This window comes from Ricinus communis, chromosome 7 (assembly GCF_019578655.1).
Source record: "Ricinus communis isolate WT05 ecotype wild-type chromosome 7, ASM1957865v1, whole genome shotgun sequence".
NCBI lineage: Eukaryota > Viridiplantae > Streptophyta > Magnoliopsida > Malpighiales > Euphorbiaceae > Ricinus > Ricinus communis.
The window spans coordinates 11969580-11983553 of NC_063262.1; the positions used below are offsets into that span (position 1 = coordinate 11969580).

A 13974-nucleotide genomic window follows, 5' to 3' on the forward strand; every position below is an offset into this window, starting at 1 on the left:
CACAAACACTAAATATAACAAAATAAAAATTTAACGACTCAATAAAATAAAATTAAAAACCTAAGTCTTTAATTAAGAAAAATAAAATCACAAAAACTAAATGTAACAAAATAAAAATTTAACGATTCAATAAAATAGAACAGAAAAATCCAAAAGGTTAGTAATGGATTTTACCAAATTGAATTCACTCAGATAACAGCACTGTCTTTCAACTTCCAACCCCCACCCCCCCCACCCCGACCACCACCCAAAACCCCCCAGCCCGGTGGTGGTAGAAGGCCTACGGGTCGTCAACTTCTTTTCCCGGAGAAGAAGCAATAACGGTATCTGAGGAATAAGCATCGGCTAACTCTGTACCAGCAGAAGCGAATTCTCCTAAGAGAAAAATGGATTATGGGGCAAGAACGCCGTTCCGCAGAATATATGACCCACGTGTCTTTAGTTTTTAAAGTTAAATTCTGTAGGTGGCGTAGCTACCGAAATCAATGCACCCACCATGCAAGCCTGATTTCCGAGTGGGCAGAAAGAAATATGCAGTAAAGTCTTGCCATTAATAACTAGACTTTGCTAGTAGAGAGAAGAAAATAGATTTCTGGGTGATGCATCTGCTGCAGATAATTAGGCACTAGGTATAAACAAATGCTACATAATGCTAGTCAATGTATATGAAATTCCTCAATAGTAATACATATGGAAAGATAAAAGTAATGTGAGTTCTCATTGCAAAACTGCGGAGAGGATCAAGTTACAATGTGAAACCATATAAACAAAACTCCCATAAGAAATATAACACTACAGAAGGGGGAAAAGTATGAACAAGAAAGTTTCTCAAAACAAGAATTTAAGCTACATGTTTTCCTTCCTTTTATCAATAGCTGCAACAGCAGGAACAAAAATTTTCTTTTAAGTGAATGTAAGCTCCAAATTTACAGAGTGCAAGTTCCAAAAAAAAAAACATATGCACGTTGTGTCACCAATAGGAATAATCCATCACCGATAGGAATAATCCATCAGCAGGGAACGTAGAAGCATGTGCCACGAGCATCTCAGCAAAAAAAGAAACTAAACTCTTCAGGGAGATTTCAAATAAAGCAAGCCTTACAAGTATACCAAGTAACTGACTAGTGATATGGCGGAGCACCCAATTTCCCGAGCTTCTATACCCCATCATCACAGTACTTAAGACTACCGTATCACTGCCTGCAAAGCAATTGCCATTAACATTTTTATTTTTCAAGCATCATGTTGGTCACATTATCCCCTTCAGAATCAACAATCACCATGCTCCCTCCCCCACTTTATTGTGAAGAAATCATTATTCTTTTTGAGTTTTCGAAGATGGAGTTGATGATGAAAATGAAGAAGGAATATGCTCAGCTTGTGGAATGGTTGAAGAGCCCATATATGAGATATAAACTGGAGTCCCAGGATAAGGACTGCCGGGATTGTTATGTTGATTCTCAATCCACAAGTCCATTGAATTCTGATGGAGAAGCTCAGCACCAGCAGTGACAGAGGGAGTGGTACTACAGGAGTTGCCTGCACTTGCATCGTCACTGCTTGTAGAAGTCGGCTCGACATTTGTCTGTACAGAATGGTAATCATTGTTCAAGGTGTTCTCCCTAGTTTGCTGCTGATCACGTAGCTGGATAGGAAAATGCAGATCCAATAATGGCATACTCCTACTGGGAAGTTGGGTGAAACTCTCTGGAGAAGAATAAAAGTTTTACAATATTGAGCAAAAAGCACAAGTAGCAACAACATTATTATGGCAGTTGGTGCCAAATATAGAATAATAATAACAATAAAAATTGGACCAACAGAACCTCCACCTGCAATTGAAGGAAAGAGGAAGCTCTAAATTATGCAAATGTATGATGTCATATCAATTAAATTAACCATTTATGAAAAATCACTTTTTCAAACACTACAGAGTTGCAGAAACCTTTTTCTTTTCCAAAGGCGTACAACTTGGACTAGAGGTTTATAAACAAGAACTAAATCATTCCTTTTACTAATATATTCCAATAACCGACAGGACTCCTATGTCCTAATATGAAAAAGTCAAAATAGTATACAGAAAGACCTTACATATAAAGTACTGTAGAAAAAAAAAAAATTAGAAGATTGAGCGATATCAACAAGTGAATGTAAATCCCACTATATAAGCCAAATGATAAATTAAATTTTACAACCTACTGTGTCTTCTCAATTTTAGTAGAAGAACTTTATCGAATATGGCTTGTATTTCAAGAACTCCTAACATATGTGATGCACAGGTTGCCAACAAGGAGGTTGCCATGTGCATTTGAGTGGTCTATACACAAACTATATAAAAACGCCTGACACTCCAAGTGGCAGGTTATCATTTTTCCCACCTTCTAGTCCTGTTTTCTTACAGATGTGAAATTTGTAAGCTGTCCAAAGCTTAAATAACCATGGACTTATGATACATACCAACTTCTAAAGCTTAAAATAGCAATAACAAAAGACAAAATGCATATTCCAGCTCCTGTCACTCTTTTCTATAGAGATTATTCAAATGATATTATCAGTAAATTAGGGTAACTAAAAGAGAACATATATCAATAAGCCAAGAATTTCATAAATTTAACCTTTCAGTCCTTTCCCAGTCTCGCAGCTGAAGTCTTCCTTCATACTATTAACTCTCTGTGATATTTGCCGTTTGTGCTACAAGCATACATAGGAAGACTATAGTTAGTCAATGTAACAACTGGTTTAACATTCTAAAAGTAGCACAATAATAAGCAATTAAAAAGTGTATTTCTTTGTGGAAGAAGTGACAAAACGACATAATTGAGTCTCCTACCTAATATATATCCAAACTTAAAAGTATCTATTAGATAATTATGCACATTTGGGATAGAAATTTCACCTGATTCTTGAACACAGTGGACCTTCTTTTTCATCTAATTTTAAAATTTATACTTTCCAGTACAATGAGTCTAAACTATATTTTGGATATAACAGCAGCCCATTCCATAATGTCAAACATTCCATATCAATTAAATGCCATGTATCCATATTGGCAAGTAACAAATGAGAAGTACCTAGAAATCATAATGATGAACTTTACTTGAAAGAACCCATCAAGCAAATAAAGTCGGTACCTTAAGATTGATCTTATAGCCTAAGGCACCAGCCCCAATGATACATTAATTAATTTTTATGTGAGCTAAATTTCAAATCTAAACTACGATCTTCTCACTTAGAGCTCAAAAATGCAGTACGGATTATGAGATTAGCTGATAGCATGCACCAAGACATAGGCTTTAATAAAATTAGACAGGTGCGTTGACATCAATCAAGTTCAGTTCTGCCATGAGAAATTAATTAACACTTTCTGTCGTAGATATAATATATGTTTAATATTGCAACCGGATCTGATTATAAAAAGGAAATTAGCTAAGTATAAATATAAAATAGCTAAGTGTAAATATAAAATACCTAGGACTGTACATGAATAGAAAAATTCATTTCTTCAGAAACTTTACTATCCATGCGATTTAGTAGGTAGTGCATCATCAACCAATTTGCAGTACATGAAAAGATAAATAGATGCCAAAGGAACAAGCCATATTCAAGTCCAAACATAGGGATGTCCTAAGATTAGTGTGTAAAGGTATACCAAGCTGCAGTGGACAATACCTTTAAGTACCGTATATATCTCTCTGTGTATCCTATATTAGTATGTAAAGGTATCTCCAAAGATTTGTTTAATCGATGTGCAGATTCAAGAAACCTGTCAAAATACCGTATAAGCAGAAGTCCAAGAAAAGGCCACGTAATGTAGATAAAAGTCAGAGGCAAGCTAAACTATCACCATATACATACTTCACCCCCTCCCCACTGCTACCCGACCCCTGCCCATGTGGCGAATAAACATGAATAAGAGCACAATTATTTTCATGGCATTCACACACAGTTAAAAGAGATCACCAAATGTTCTAAATCAGATAGAATATTTATATATTACTATATTATCAAAACACATTTCATTTCTTTTGGCTGTAGGGTTTTCAAAACCTCCTTAATTGCATTTTCAATTTGTGTCCATGACTCTTAAAAATAAACTCTCATATGAATAATTAAATTTTCAAATGGTGTAAACAAAAGAAAAATGTGTAATTGTAGTTTCTCATCCCACTTATTATGATGATAACATAATAGAATTAGAAATATGTCATTATCGAATGAGTTAAGGTATAATTTTAAGTAACTTGACAGGCATCTAAATATTAACAAAATCTTGAAATTTATTAGTCGATTGAATTCCAAGTATATATTTGGATAGAATGGGAAAGACTGAGAAAGCTATATAAATAAATGTGCGTACACAAGTTACAACTTCAGGCATCTTTTAGAAATTCTAAAAATTTATATAAAGTGTATGTATATATTATACAAATGCAATAAATATATGATAGTAACTTATAATATTAAGAGAATTTACTTGTATTGTTATAACTTTGAATCTTTTTGTCAAATGTTCTATACATGATAATTAGTAATACATTAGAAACCTATATTTTTCTAATTAAATATTTTTCTTAAATATTTTAATGAATATGTTCTATCTGCTACATTAAAAAAAGTTTAAGATCAATTTATTGCTAAGAAATCCTATTCCCAATTAAAAACTTATAAGAATTCCTAAGTTTTATTCATATTTGATGGATTCTTTATCAAAGATGCTTTATCAAATAAATGATCATAACATAAACTTCATTTAAGACTCTAATAGTAGATTTTCTAATAAATTTTAATGTTGATTTGTAAATCTCGTAGTGAACTGATATGTTTTTGATGTTTATACATTAACTTGGCGAATATCGAAAGACTCATATTAATATCATAAAAAAAGTAAAATGTAATATCCCATATATAAGCATAGAAAAGGAAATTTTACACAGCATTATTATTATCTATCAAGTATTTCTTTCCTAAATATATATTTTTTATATTCTAGATGAAATTTCAAACTTTTCATAGTTTGTCCTATTTCTTTTCACTATACTATCAATGGTAATATAAAAATTGTCATTTTGAATAGTAAATTTTTACCATCCCTTATAATTGTTGGTTTCAAAAGTTTTTTCATATATAACAAACCAGTTCTTGATAAATCTAGAACCTAGACATTCCTTAAAGATAATTAGATAGTTAGAAATATTATTACATATAACAAATTAATCAAATTTAAATTTATTGGACACCAGATTCAACAACAATAAAAACAATAATAAAAAGGATAATACAAAAGATCGGAACTTCTACATCTGGTAGCAAATTAAAGTTCAACAATTAGAGATTTTATTAATTCTATAAACTTTCAAGTTTACTTTTCCAACATTTTTGCATATACCATAGATTGTTGTGGACAAGATGGAAGGAATAATATTGATAAACTTTAATCAGTTAAACTTACTCGGTAATTGGAGCATGCACCAAAAAGTATTTTAAAAACTGAGTAATACTAAATATGATGTGTCACAAAAATTATAAATCCACTAGAAAATTGCAATTCTTTTACATACCAGCTTTATGGGATGAAAAGATGGAGGTGAATTGCTAGAGTTAATTGGTTAATTGTTAACTATTTCTGACATGAGATTAAGACTAATGTAAAAAAGATGAAACTTTTCTATTACGGCTTTCCTATTCTCCTTTTTTCCTTATACTAAAGTATTAAAGGTATTGGCAACAGAATTGATGTGGTGGCAGTGTGAAAAAGTTTCATTCCTTTCCTTTCAGCCGATTAAACATAATCATCCACACTCCAAAACGAATGCCAAGTACGCCCTAACTCTATTGTTCCTTTCTTTAATTCTACAGAGGGAAAAAAAAAATCAATGGACAGGCTTCAAACTGATAGACATAGACAACATTCTGCCCAAACCAAAAGTAATAGCAAAACGACAGCATTTGTGTAGTAATATAATGAATGTCAAAAAGTGAGAAAAAGAAAAAAACTTTGGTCACTTAGATCTCCCGTCAAGCTAGGTGGTTTACCTATAACTCTACATAAAGGCTACCACAAATGCACCTAACTGAACATGTGTCTTATAAGTACATACAACCATCAATTCCTGCCCAGAAATACAAATAGGGATATATGTGTTGTTAGCCTAGGGAATTCATCAACAGTCCAAGAGAAAAAACTCACAAATTACAGTTCCTTTCTAAGTCAAGTTGGGATGAGTCGGATTGTGCATTTCGATCAGAAGCTTGGTATTTTTGTGCCTTAGCTACAAGCTGACATGCCTGCAAAATATGAACTTTATTTATGAAAGGAGACTTCCAAATTCAACAAAATCCCATTCTAGCACACCACCTTAGCAGCACCAGTGCGCAAGCAAGAAGCAATCATATAGGATCCTAGAGATCTGTATCTCCTGAATAGAAATAAATAGAGAAAGGGCAGACTTGAGAACAGATTATCAGACGTATTTCAAATAATTTAGGTCATGAGATCTAACCAAATCAGATTTTATTTTAAAAAGATGAGAAAAGAAGTAATTCATGAGAATCATTGCCATCTAATGGCAATTACAGAGCAGTTCAATAAGCCAAGGGTTAGAAGCATTTAAAGGATCATTGGGAAACTTTAGCCAATCTTCCAAAATGGTGATGAAACTAGGTATTTTTGCAATCTTTGGGTATTTCCAAGATGATCATCTAAATTTACATGAGTACTAAAATCCAAGAAAGTGATCCAAAAAGAATGAACAACCTAATGGCTAGTGCAGGACAATAAATTCATTGTGTTGAAAATTCCTAGCTAATTGGACCAAGCACCTCAATTATTTCTCTAGGGCCTCTTTCTTCCACCATTTTGTGACAGGAGCATCATTACAATGGCTGAATGCTTAAACAAAAAAATTTCATCATTTGATTTTAACTCTTTTACTAACAATTCAGAGCTTCAGACTATGAGGTCTAGTTTCCTAACCAGTTCAACTTCTTACTTTTGAGGGTAGATATTTCCTAATTGGAAAACTGCCGCTAAACTAATATGAAATATGTATTCATTTTTTATGCTTCAATTTATGCAAAGAAAAGAATAACTCAAGAACATTTACAGTTTACTAATTATAAGAAGGCTTAACAAGGATATATTACTGTAGCAAGATTCTCACTCAAGAATGGGAACTATTAATGTGAAACACAAAATAAAAGTAGTAAAATAAGTACCTGAGGTTTTATCAGTCTTCGCAGAAAAAGTTCCTCATGATTTCGTAAACAAAATTCCCAAGAGCAGATCTGGCAAAGATAAATGAACTATCCGATTAAAGACAATTATAACGTACTCAGGATTTTAAATCTAGCATGATGACCATATATCAACTCATACCTTCAGATTTGGAGAGAAAACAATACGAAGTTTACCATAACGTACAACACGACCATTCTCAAAAACACTTTCTTCTATTGCCTTTGGATAACAAAGTACAATCTGACCGCTTGAGTTCTGAGATTCATGAGGCATATCAATATAAAGAAGCTCTTCCATAACGGGCCATTCATATTTGATTTGGAATAAATTAGGCAGAGATGCAGCAGTTGATTCTGAAAGAACAGGGGGAAGCTTTTAAAGTGTGAAAGTTACATATTTTATATCAAATGTTACTTTCAGAAAAGGATGGAGCGATGATGGTGGTCCAATTTCTTTGAAAATTTCATGAGCTCATGTCAGTATTTGAAAGTTTCCAGATGTTTGAATCTGATTTACCAGTTGAACTGATAACTAAGAATGACAATATTTTACATGACATGATCTTAGATCAGACCAAATAACATTTCATCTCGTATACTGAATTATAAATAGTAGTATGAAGTTTGTGACTATAAACTTTAGATCAAGATAAATCAACCATTTAAAGACCACCCTAACTCCCCCAATGATAAACGACCCCAATGGTACAATTTCTTTTGGTCCTAATACTTGCTTATGGGACATTCAACTGCATCTTAAAAAATCACAGCTACATTTTAAGCACATAATTCGAGAAGATTAAAAATTGCACATAATTCCAGAAGATTAAAAATCAACTTCAAATTTCAATCTACAAGATGCAAAATTACTTTTAGAAAGGACTGCACAATGTACTGTGAATACAGATGCTACTTGGCATACTTTGCTTTGCATAAAAGAAATTTAATTTAAAAAAATTGCATCAAGCCTCTCTCAGAAACTAATGAAAATAACCAAAAAGAAAAAAAGTTGAAGTAGAAACAAATAGCATACCGTAACCATGGACATGCTTCTGATTGCATAATTCACAATCCCATGAATCCTGCAAATATGCAATTGTATTACTAGTATTCTCTCACATGAATAAAGAAAAATGTTCACAAGATATATAAATAATATAACCATTTCCTAATCAGTGATCTGTGGAATGATATTAATTCGAACTCTGTCAATAAGTATCATAGAGCGAGAAATCCGAATAAGAAGAAATTCAAATGCAAAAAAAGCACATGTGATGCCAGCATTTGTTTATGAAGTAGCACAAGACAGCAGAGGATTGAAGCACTGATGTCTCATGTATACCAATATAATTATTTCATTTATCAAAATAAAATCAGACTGGAAGAGAGGGTCCAATCAATGCTAATAAAAATAGTCCATTGAAGATCTTTCATTCCATAACTGAGTATGGCACCAACACTCCCCTCCCTCCCAGTCCACCCATGCCCTAATGTGTTCCCAAAGAAACACCAGTTAGTTACTCTCCCCTAAACAATTACATATTAATTTAATTTATTTTTTATCATAGCATACCTTGTGATAAGCAGCAGGTGGGTTCCTATTTTGATACTTTGAAACACACAATCTCTTTCTAGCAGTGTGAGTAAAAAACTCTAAAACAAATTTTTGCCAGAACTCAATATTGTTATCCTGAAAAAACAATCAGTCACAAACACACAAGTGAAAAAGAAAAAATAACACCAAAGGCTGAAAAGAAGTGTTGTTCCACGGAATGAAAAGAAATCGTACCATAGGTCTATGCTGCTGCAGATACATGTACTTAATTAATTGAAGTGAACATTTCCCCTGTTCATAGACTGGCCCTACAGCAGATTTAATAGGCACATTCTGCTGTTGAGATTGCTGATGTAGTTGAGGCTGCTGTTGATGATGTGCCCTCAACATTTGCTGTTGCTGCAAAATGTGCTTCTGTTGTAAAGGGTTCAACTGTGAAACAAACTCTCTGGAAATTTGAGGGAAATGGTATTGTTGCTGCTGCAGGTATGGTGCTCCTTTAGAATCCTGATTCTCCAGTTGTACAGGTCCTATGGCCCTTCCAGTCTGGTTTTGTTGCGGCTCTTGCACCACTGGACCAAGGCTCTGCAATGAGTGCAACTGCGTCTGCAGACCAATCTGATTGCCTATTACCCCTGGTTCCAAGTTGGCAGAGCCTGCAAAACCTTCAAATCCACCTTCAATGGATAGGAATTGCGGCTGTTGCTGCTGTGGTTCGCTCTGGGAAACACGGAAGTGCTGCATTGATTGCTGACCATGTTGAGACCTCTGGCGCTTAAATTGTTGTACATGAGATTGTTGCTGAGAGCTTCTAAAAGGATTTGGAATTTTTTGGCTTTCAAATTGCTCAGATGAAACAAAATCCATCATGTGTGTTGGGGTAAAAGGAGAAACAGAACCAACATCATTTGATGCCATAGAAACTGCACTAGGCTCCATTATGGTATCAAACCTTCCCTGCTGATAACCATCCAAACCAGAGAGGCTGATGTTTGAACTTATTAGCCCTCGCCCCAAGTTGACAGAACCAGCAAAACTTTCAGAGCCACCTTGAAAGGATTGGAATTGCAGCTGTTGCTGCTGCGATTGGGTATGGAAAACAGGGTTCTGCTGCATTGACTGCTGGCAATGTTGAAACCTCTGTAGCTCAAATGGTTGACCAAAAGACTTTTGCTGAAAGCTTCTAGAAGGATTTGGAATTCGTTGGCTTTGGAATTGGCCAGATGAAACAAAATTAATCATGTTGGTTGGTGTAAAAGAAGAAACAAAACGAACATCACTTGGTGTCCCAGAAACTGCAGTAGATTCCATTGTGTTATCAAAAACTACACTAGACTCCATTTTGTTATCAGAAACTCCACTAGACTCCATTTTATTATCAGGGCTTCCCTGCTGAAAACCATCCAGAATAGAGAGATTGGTGCTTGAACTCCCACTTCCAGAATTCTGATTGAGAAGATGAAAAATTTGGAGAATTTCCCAGGAAATTTCATACTTTACTGTGCACGTGTCATGATAAATGAAAAGAAATGTTGCTTGTGGAGAAATAAAGCACACTCAAGATTCCAAAATAGTAGAGCTTGATTGCAAAAGCACGGGTGAGACAGACCGAGAGCAACCAATTGGAGTTGGTACCCCTGATGTCACCATTACAACTAAAGCAAAACTGAAACATCATCTATTTTCAAGAGCCTAGTCACCTAACTGAACTTATCTAAACAACCCAACAAGCCAAAACTCAAAATTAGCCCAGCAGCAACCATTTGTATTATTGAACTTCAACAACTTGACAGTCGCATTACTCATCAACGAAATTTGAAATGTATTTCCATCTACCTTTAGAAGTTCTAAGTTCAAAAGATACTAACCAAATATAGAAACAAGTGAAGTCTAACAACTAACATTGTCTGTTTGTCCTTTGGAAATGCAATTCTCTTGAGCACATTTGGGAGCAGAAAGCAATTTTCTTTGGGAGCAAATTTTCTTTTTCTTTTTTTCTTTTTTTGAATATCATAAATTTTAATTATGTTAAAAATAATTTAGTCATTCATTTCTGTTCCCATCCCATTTTCCTTGTTCAATGATGAGTCACTCCACACAGAGATAAAAGGGTAAATAAAGTCGTAATCTTGAATCCCCATTGTTTATGTTTGGCTACCAAGACAATGACGACCAGAAAAATATATTCATTACACCAAAGAAAACAGATACCCAAAATGACAGAAGGGTTTAAAGAAAACAAGAAGCAACCACTAAACTAATACCATTAACTCTTTTAAGGCTCTCAACTCCATTAAAGAAAGCAGAAAGATCAAAGAAAGACTTCAAATTATACGTGTCTTTTTTCCTTTTTTAAGAGAAACAAAACAAGAACCAAAAGGATCATGTATAAGCAACCGCCAAAACCATAATGCACAAACACATGCATACACATATACACATTATCTAAGAAATATTTCACATTATTGAATGATAAAAATTTCAACCCAGATTATCTTTGTACAAAGACACAACAAGGTTTCATAGAAAGAAACGGAGAGATAAAAAAGGGCTTGCCATTGTCAAGAATAAGCGAGCGAGCGAGCGAGCGAGGGAGAGTGGTAATGGCCTTTTCTTTTTCTATTTCTTATTGTAAAGAATGCTCGATAGAGAGGAGAATATAGAAGCAAATTGAACTGGAAACAAACAAGGACAAAGGGTCATTTGCCCCTTCAACTTGTGTTAAAGGATCAAATAAGCTGAATTACATCGTTTTCAGCTAATAGATCCCTGAATTTGGTATTTTAGGACCAAATTAGTCTAAATCTCCCTTGATGAAGAGTGTGTCTAACACACTCTATTTTTCAATTAAATAAAATCAAAATTTAAAATATTCATTTTTTATATTAAAAAGTTTATTTTAAACTTAAATTTAGAAGAAATTTAATCCCAACTGCTAAAATAATAATAATAATAATAATAAAACTAATTCCATCATCCACCTCCATCTCCATCCACCGTCACCACTGTTATAAACCCATCTTTAATCACTATTAAACTCATCCACTACTGTTACTACCATTAAACCCATATCTCGTCACCACCAAAATATTTGTCATCAAACTCATATGTCATTGCTTGTTATCACCACCATCACACCATATTCATATGTCATTGCCGTTAAAATACATTCACTATTTCTTAAAATTTTTACAAAAAAGAAGGAAAATCAAGAGATTAGAAAAATATTAGAGAAGAGAAAGAGAAAAAAAATAGAACAATGTCCATTGTTGTTTGCCTCACCACCACCATCCATCATCGACACCCATTACTGCCATACACTACTTCATTCATCCAAAAAGTAGAAAATAAAAAAATAGATTGTATAGACATAGATAAACAGATACTCATCGCCGTAAAAAGATCCATAGCAAAATTAATAAATACAAAACCAATCGATAGAACTTGTTTTTATAGTCGTTTATGGTGGTAACAACAGCAGCAATGGATGGCGGGGATGAAGGCGATAGAGTAACGAGCAATGATGCCACTGGCAGTGTTGTTGAAGGCGATACAGAGATTGACGATATGACGATCAAAACAATTGTGATTAACAAAGCGAAGAAAAAAACAGAAAGAGGAAAACAAATAGAGAACGAATCTCTTGTTAGAAAGATTGAAGAAGCGAAGGAAAAAAGGAATGGAGAAAAGAGAGAAAAACTATTTTAATATTTGTATGCTAAAGTATTAGACACACCCACGCTTTTAAGGCTAATATGCAGTACATGCGTGGATTAAAGTCAAAATTGTTTGGCCTGAAAAATGTAAGTTTTGGGCCTATTTGCTCAAATAATTGTAATTCAGTTTATTTGGCCCATTGACACAAGCTAAAAAAATTGACCATTTGTCCAAGCAAACTATAACAATTTGGATAATGGGCTAATTTAGATCCTCAACTTGCTACATAGGGACATAAAAGGGACTAAAATAATTTTTTTTTTTTTCTATTTAAGTCCAATATTTTGTGATTTTTATTATATTGAGCCCATATGTGATGTTGGTCAAGTGAATTTCTAGTACTTTGTTGAATAGACGAGAGGTTATAGGATTTTGCTATAGTGTTATTGTGGTACTCTACTATGATAAAGTCTATTTTTTTAATTATAGATAACCAATTGATTTTATTTTAATTTATTTATTAGTTTTATATGTCATTCTATTTTTTTTTATTTTTTCTAATTGCTAGTATGCTTTGAGAATAAATTCTCCTAAAATATGGAGTCTCTCTCTAGGTTAGAGTTTCACCCCACGAAACCTTAGGTCTAGGGATATATTCTTCCATTGTTATGACGTGAAGATCTTCTAAATTTTCGAGTCTATCTATTTTGTTATTCCTTTTGTTTTGTTCTTATGTTTTTGTCTTTTATTTTTTATCAGGTTTCTATTCTTCTTACTTTTCATTGGATCTGTATATTATCCAATTTTAGCGTGTGGTTATTTTCTTGGGTTTTAGGATCAATGGTAGCTGAGATAGAAGAACATTTTAATAGAGTGGGGTTGCCTCATTTGGAGAAAGAAATAGTGGATTTAAGCAATTGGGAGAGAGGATGTGAGAATACTTCTATAGATTATAGGTTGTGGTTGGTGGAAAGATTAGTTTTAAGAAGACCTTTTAATCCATAAAATATGCCAAGGGCTTTAGAAGGGCATGGAGACTGGCAAACCCTTTCTTATTCAGGAGACAGATTCCATTATCTTTATCTGTCAATTACAAGCCAATTATGATCGAGAAAGATACAGAAAAAGGGACTTTGGCATTTTGATAAACAACTGATTATGTTACATGAGGTAGATGGGGACGTTTAATGAGCTAAAATTTCCTTGAATAATTACTTATTTTGGTTAAGCATTGGGCAACTCCCAATGAATAGAAGAGATATAGATTATGTCCTTAAAGTGGCTAGTAAAGCAGGATGAGTGATGAAGAAATTTTTTTTTAAAAAATGGTATGGGTTAACATAACCAGGTCTTTTGCTAGGGGGTTTGATGATCATTAATGGCGAATGGGAGAAATTGTAGATTACGTATAAGTACGAGCTTTTGCTACCATTATTGGCACGTGGATTATGTTGAAAATAAATGTGAAGAAGGTGCCTCTTTTGATAATATTGGTACTTGGCCATTTGGTTCTAAGTTGAGGATAA

General features: G+C 33.7%; 1 protein-coding gene across 3 annotated transcripts; it reads right to left on the minus strand.

Moving 5' to 3' along the window:
• Positions 1-693: 693 nt before the first annotated feature.
• On the minus strand, positions 694-13549 carry LOC8263070 (transcriptional corepressor SEUSS). 3 transcript variants are annotated; one of them, XM_025158684.2, is made up of 10 exons: positions 9026-13546; positions 8810-8926; positions 8270-8318; positions 7376-7590; positions 7216-7284; positions 6188-6285; positions 3670-3763; positions 2616-2691; positions 1281-1707; positions 694-1200 (listed from the first exon to the last, which is right to left on the minus strand). In XM_025158684.2, exons 1-9 carry the CDS (start codon positions 10160-10162, stop codon positions 1316-1318), a joined length of 2247 nt encoding a protein of 748 aa, XP_025014452.1. In that variant the 5' UTR covers positions 10163-13546; the 3' UTR covers positions 694-1200; positions 1281-1315. The 3 variants fall into 3 exon arrangements, with proteins under 3 accessions (XP_025014452.1, XP_002526631.1, XP_015579331.1); XM_002526585.4 differs by having other exon boundaries at positions 694-1707; positions 9026-13545; XM_015723845.3 differs by lacking the exons at positions 3670-3763; positions 6188-6285 and having other exon boundaries at positions 694-1707; positions 9026-13549.
• Between the last annotated feature and the right edge of the window lie 425 nt (positions 13550-13974).